The sequence below is a fragment of the Etheostoma spectabile genome, chromosome 2 (assembly GCF_008692095.1).
Source record: "Etheostoma spectabile isolate EspeVRDwgs_2016 chromosome 2, UIUC_Espe_1.0, whole genome shotgun sequence".
NCBI lineage: Eukaryota > Metazoa > Chordata > Actinopteri > Perciformes > Percidae > Etheostoma > Etheostoma spectabile.
Genome location: NC_045734.1, coordinates 11,942,778 through 11,949,437, shown reverse-complemented (window position 1 = coordinate 11,949,437; position 6,660 = coordinate 11,942,778). Strand labels below are relative to the sequence as shown.

At 38.2% G+C, this 6,660-nt stretch overlaps 1 protein-coding gene and 1 long non-coding RNA gene across 4 annotated transcripts in view; both read left to right on the top strand.

Annotated features, from left to right (window-relative positions):
* LOC116699793 (uncharacterized) overlaps positions 1-6,660 on the top strand; it is a 19,431-nt gene that overhangs the window by 4,469 nt on the left and 8,302 nt on the right. The window lies entirely within an intron of this gene.
* acsl1a (acyl-CoA synthetase long chain family member 1a) overlaps positions 1-6,660 on the top strand; it is a 20,565-nt gene that overhangs the window by 8,201 nt on the left and 5,704 nt on the right. For 2 of the 3 annotated variants that reach the window (XM_032531507.1, XM_032531499.1), the window contains exons 2-12: positions 539-751; positions 1,323-1,437; positions 1,523-1,587; positions 1,696-1,797; positions 2,617-2,716; positions 2,849-3,024; positions 3,236-3,268; positions 3,507-3,558; positions 3,647-3,720; positions 4,741-4,818; positions 5,469-5,603. In XM_032531507.1, the coding sequence (XP_032387398.1) occupies positions 557-751; positions 1,323-1,437; positions 1,523-1,587; positions 1,696-1,797; positions 2,617-2,716; positions 2,849-3,024; positions 3,236-3,268; positions 3,507-3,558; positions 3,647-3,720; positions 4,741-4,818; positions 5,469-5,603 (1,125 nt within the window). In that variant the 5' untranslated portion in view covers positions 539-556. Of the gene's footprint in view, positions 1-538; positions 752-1,322; positions 1,438-1,522; positions 1,588-1,695; positions 1,798-2,616; positions 2,717-2,848; positions 3,025-3,235; positions 3,269-3,506; positions 3,559-3,646; positions 3,721-4,610; positions 4,689-4,740; positions 4,819-5,468; positions 5,604-6,660 lie in introns of all 3 variants that reach the window. The other variant, XM_032531518.1, reaches the window with a different exon arrangement.

The following is a 6,660-nucleotide window of genomic DNA, read 5'->3' as shown; positions in this document are numbered from 1 at the left end:
ACAAACAAACAAACAAACAAACAAACAAACAAACAAACAAACAAACAAACAAACACATGCACCATTAGGCGTTAAGCTTGCAGTTGAGCTCAGCATGTCAGTCTTAACAGATTTTGTACCTGAACTAGCTACTAAATATCGTCTCGTCACATGATCAAACCGAGACTTGACATCAACATGTGTATTACCCTGCAATCATCATTGCAGATCTGTATATAACATTTACCAAAGAAAAGAAAATAATTACTCATTTAATTTAGTAATTTGTTTGTAGTTTATTTATAGTTTATGTGAAATAAGTATATCATTTGGTTATTTTTAACTATTTTACAAACCATGATGGAAATGGGTTTGCCTTTTCGATGGTACACAGCCTACAGCAATTATCGTGAGTTCTTCTTTGAGCACAGGAGTATTTCCAAGGTGGCAATCTGAATCGCTTGCAAGGGCCCATTCTCAACGCCCCTGCACACGTGTAGAAGAAGTGTAGACTAAATGTTTCAAATGTAATAATGTTCCTGTCTGTGTTTCCCTGCAGGGTCATTGCAGAACAGTCATGCAGGCTCAGGAGGTCCTGAGACAGCTGCAGATTCCCGAGCTGGAAGATTTCCGGCAGTACATGCGCAGCTTGCCCACCAATGCACTCATAGGCATGGGTGCCTTCGCCGCCATCACCACTTACTGGTTTGCCACCCGACCAAAAGCCCTCACACCCCCCTGTGACCTCGGACTGCAGTCAGTGGAATTGCCAGTAGGTGATCTCTCCTCTTTTTTATTTTTGGAAATATAAAATATCCTGAATGAATACATGCAATGTGGATCCAACAGCACAGAAAACAATGACACATTGGCCCGTCCGCTGTCTTGTAATCTAGCGTGTTAGAGGAATAACTGAAGCTTTTTTTCCAGCTACTGGAAGGAAACCAGTCAGCAGACCTCATTCAGCAGGAATGTTGATGCAATCCTTGCCTTTTGACTTTAATACCAGCTAAAGTTGGTAAAGTCCTTTTGAATTCCAAGCTTTGACATCCTCACTGTTTGGTCACACTTAGATAACTAAAAAGTTACCAACACCGCAACTTTACCTTGGCTGAGATTAAATTGGTCTTTGTCAATAGTGTCAGTGTCAGAATTATCATTCATTAATCACATTTTTAATGGCTTAAATTATAACTGCTGCTGCTTCATTTACTGGAACAATGTTTATCTCAGAGGAACCTCCTGGGTTCTCCATCTTTTTACCTGTGGTCACAATTAGAGAAATATCTCTTGCGGTTAAGTTGTCAGTGCTGGTCATAACGTTGTGATTTTTTTTGTTGTAGGGTGGAGAATATGCACGGAGGTCGGTACTGAACGACAGCGACGAGCCCATGACACACTTCTACAGCGATGCACGCACAATGTATGAGGTGTTCCAACGTGGGATTAAAGTATCAAGTGAGTGTATTTCTTGCACCATTTACGAATGATACAATTCTTTCAATGAATGTAGATAAAAGTGAGCTTATATTTTCTTTTACAGATGATGGACCTTGTCTAGGATCAAGGAAACCAAACCAGCCGTATGAGTGGCAGTCTTATAGAGAGGTAAGATGTGGACCACAGACATGGAAATCTAACATTCAACTTGTATGTATAAATACACAAATAGCCGAGTCATAATACATTTAAATAACTGACTTTTGTTTTGCACAGGTGGCAGACAGAGCAGAGCACGTTGGCTCTGCTCTCCTTCACAGAGGACACTCTCATACAGGAGACAAGTTCATTGGCATCTTTTCCCAGAACAGGCCAGAGGTACAATACATCATCCGTACGCTAATGTTGCACAGTTCTGACTCAGATCATCCCGCAATTCAATGTAAAAAAAAAAAATGCTTACAATCAATTGTAACCAGCCGAGAACTAATTGCCATCATGCATTGCAAAGACTGAAAATGTACATTTAGATGACTGCTGGACAGGGCCACTGTATTCAGTCAGAGTTGGGGGTGCTAAGAGAAGGTCAGTCTATATAATGACGTCATACTACAGTAAATGCCTCATGGTTTTTGAATTAATTTAGATGACCAGGATTATTTATATTTCATATTTATTAACAACATTTTAGACAAATTTTAGAATGTTTTACACAACAACATACAGCAGAGAAACACAACTTGAACACCAACCTACTGTTGGCAACTGTCACAGCAACTACGGAGTCACAGTCAACAACATGGAATGAATGCATGAGATCTGCAAAGAGAAGAAGAAGGAATGACTCAGCACCGTTGCTGCTGGATGACAGTAATGACCTCAGTCGTGTCCAAATTTGTTTATTGATTTCGCCATTTGACGCGCTACATATAGCCTCTCTACTACAGTATATAACTATCCATACAGAATTCTCGTTGACATGCACACTAGTAAACGGGTTTGGAGTATCCTGGTTATGTTTTTTGCATGTAAGCAAATCCTGGTTTTGGAAGTTTGGATGTCCTACCTGTACTACTCCTGCTGTAGCCATATTATGAGCATTTTCTTATTTTGGTGGGTGTTGTGAAGTCATTTCCTTCAGATAATTTTTTTTTCGATTAGTAATTTTGATCTGTCTTCTGTGTTTTTGTCCCTTAGTGGACCATTTCAGAGCTGGCCTGTTACACATACTCCATGGTGGCAGTTCCATTGTATGACACACTCGGCACCGACGCCATCGGCTACATTATCGACAAAGGTACACAAAAGTTCTCTTTCAAACACTAACCACACACCACGTGCATTGTCATCGCATCACTCTGGATCAAGGACACTGAGTTGTGATACTGACACAAACTAAGTGGTTAATTTGGTGCCATCTGTTTTTCAGCCACCATCTCAACAGTGATTTGTGATGTACCCCAAAAGGCTCGAATGATTCTGGACTGTGTCAGTGGGAAAGCACGAACGGTGAAGACAATTGTCCTCATAGAGCCCTTCGACAGCGAGCTGGTGACCCGTGGACAGGAGTGTGGCATTGAGATTCTGAGTTTAAAGGATTTGGAGGTGAAAATAACAACCTGATCTTCTTTTTGGGCATCGCTATCTACTGAGCATGAACCATCAGCAGATGTTCATGGAACTTCCTCATGTTGCTTTTTGAATCGCACTGTTTTCAGTTATGTTCTGGTTCTGTGTTTTTAAAGTATGGTTGTTCTCAGCCCTTCCCGCAAACACGCTATATCTCACTGTATCACTGTACGGTTTGTAATTCCAGGCCATCGGTGAAGCCAATCTCCAGAAACCAGTGGTGAGTAGGAACAGCACACCTCATTTGACCTATTGATTATGTGACAAAAAAAGCTCCTAGTTCTTACTAAATTACTACAATCAAAATCATTTCAACTTAGATAATTTACTTCAGCAGGATTCTTTCTGAAAGTAAAATTAGCTATTGCGCTGTGATAAACATAGCATCTTGCACATTTCTAATACAAAAGCAATTCAGGCTTCATATGCATGAGTGTAGATCTGTGATCTGATTACAGCTGCCTAAACCAGACGACCTTGCACTAATCTGCTTTACATCCGGAACCACAGGTAATTACACAACTTGTTTGCAACTTTAACCTTTTGGAAATGTTTTTTTTTACCCCACGTATAATCTTGATCATTATTTTCCTTTCAGGAAACCCAAAAGGTGCAATGCTTACTCATGGAAATGTAATCTCCAACACTGCAGCTTTCATTAGAATAACAGAGGTAAACAAACACACCAGCTAGATTTGGAAGAAATAATGTATGTTTGATTCTAGCCCTCTTGATTTAAAGGTGGATGCTTCTGCTTCTCTTAATTCTGAAATATTCCCTTACACTTTTTTATTCATTTATACATTTAAAATCAATGTTTTCAGTCTGACAGTGTGGCTGCAGATACTCAGAGTTGAAAAAGTCCATCCACCTCCTCTACATGCATGCAACTCATTTAAAAACAGTTTTTACAGTTAATGTTACCCTTAAATACACTAGAACTGAACATCAAATATAAGGCAGTAGTACAGTATTCTTTCTAGTTAAGAAGCAAATACTATCTTCTCCATCAGTTAAATGAAATGTGATTTTGAGTAGCATTAGTTAGCAACTTACACAGCACGTTTGATGTCCTACCATTGACGTTACAAATCTGAGTTCATAGGAGAGAGAATCACCACTTGTTCGGGTCCTGTCTAGACCGGTTAAGAGTTATAACGAGACTGCGAAGCAAAGGTTGAATCATCTGTGACCTTATTTATGTAATATTTAAAAGCTGAACTGTGAAATGTTGCTGGGGTGAGCTGGGTCAAAGTGGACAGCTGACCCAAACCTCCAGCTATCTCTCAAACTCTCTATCCAATCTCGCCATGACATAGGACATCACAAAAATGTCATAGAAGTCATGTATAGTATGTCATAAACAAATCATGAAAATGTCATGAAAAATATAAAATCATATTCATAGTGTAGGTTGTTATAAAATATATAAAGTCATAGTATGTCATAAAAACAGTATGGTATGTTGTAGAAATATAACAATTCATAGTAGGTTGTAAAAATCTTGAAATTCCTAGTATAGAATGTTCCTCTGTCCTGCTCCTGTGTATGTTGTCATCCAGGGCAAGCTGAAGCCCAACAGTAAAGATGTTCTCATCTCCTTCCTTCCTTTGGCCCACATGTTTGAGAGGGTGGTGGAGGTACAGTACGCCATGCTTGAACTGCATGTGTTTTGTTTTGTGTTCTACACAGGTACACTGCATGCTGAACCTCCATGACATTCATGTATCCTATCTCCCCCTTGCTCACATGTTTGAGAGGGTTGTACAGGTATGTGCTGGACATGTTTACCTTTATTGCACAATGAAATTATTATTGGTGTTTAAAAAGTCTACTGTCAGAATGATTGGTGAAATATAAAATTATACACTTAATTATCAAAACGATGATGAAATGATTATGGTTTCCTTCGAACTTAACTTCTTCAGCTTTGGGGCTGGGCATCAAATACTTTTTTGATTATGACTGAAATGTGTCTGTAACAGCAAGTATCTAAAACTGTACTGAAAGTTGGCCTTCTTTATAAAAATAGTATTGGTGCTGAAACCCGTGTACTGTATTGGCACAGATACCAAAACCTTTCAAATGATACCCAGCTCCTTGAAGCTTTAAAGAAAAATGAGAAACTGTGTCTGGTGTTATGTAATGGCACCAAAAATGCCACACGTGTTGGCCAACTTAATGTCCTCCTTAGCTGTTTTGCTGAAATTGTGATCCATACATGTCCATGCATCCTTGACCTATAAGGTAACTTAGTAGCATGACCAGTAACACCTTCTGAATTTGGAAAATACAGTGGGTTTAAATAACAAACCTTGGCTATGGAGTGAAATGTCCACAACAACACTTCCCCCCTGTGTTTAAACTGTGAAATGATTTAACTTGCAACAAGTATGAATAAACCACTCTCTCTTCATCAGTGTGTCATCCTCATCCACGGGGCTCGAATCGGCTACTTCCAAGGCGACATTCGACTTTTGATGGATGATTTGAAAATGCTTCAGCCTACAGTGTTCCCTGTGGTTCCACGTCTACTCAACCGCATGTTTGATAAGGTCAGAGTTTGTGTAATGTCACTCATGTTAAAGTCTACAAAAGTCAATTAAGAGCCAGCTAATACACGATTTTCTTTTTATAAATGTGTTTTACTAATTGTGTTAGTTGCGCGCCTACTACTACTGCATACTTTCAGCTACAAATCCATTCAAATATTAAAGTGTTCAGCTCTTTTTCCGAACATTCATAGTTTTTAAAATACTTAGCTTTTTCTTTTTACATTAAAAGTCAACAGAGCAATCTTTAAATCCTCTTCAGTCTTCTTCCTTCTTCTAAATGCTACTCTCTCATATACTTTCGCTTCGGAAACTATTCACAAAACCTGCTATTAGAAAAAAATCAGCTTTTTTATATTGTTTACAGTTTTTTTGTTATCACTGTTTAAGTTCTCTCCCTCTTTTTCTGCATTTTAAGGGCTGCTCAGTGTGATTTTACAGCTACAGTGCAGAGTAGAGAGAACATCGTCTTAAAACTTTCTCTTTAAATTGCTCTCACAGCCACAATTCTTACTTCTCATACACAATTGAGCCTCTAAATAACAAGAGCCACAAGCATTCCTTCATTGACAGCCCTTGTTGAACGTCCTCAACATTTTTGGACAGAAGCACAGACTACCAGTTTTTCAAATCGCTGATATGCCCACTTTTATAATTTTATACAGACAAATTATACATCCATATGTTCGCAAATGCATTCTGGTGTTCACATTGAGGTCATTATATTGACACCACGTATTGTTTAAGCTTTTTCCAGGCTAATCCAATAGGAAGTTTCCCAGGGATTTGTGTGACTTTCTTTGACATACTATACTATGACTTTTATGACTTTTGACATACTATAAATTCTTTTTTTGACATATAATATGACTATTTATTACATACTACACTATCACTTTTCAACATTTCAACATACTATCCAGACTATTTTTTTAAATAATATACTATGACTTTTTTCAATATAATATACTATGATTTTTTTTTTCAGCATTCTATACTATAATTTTTTTCTTCCCCAAATAATAAACTGACTTTTTTCGACATACTATACTATGACTTT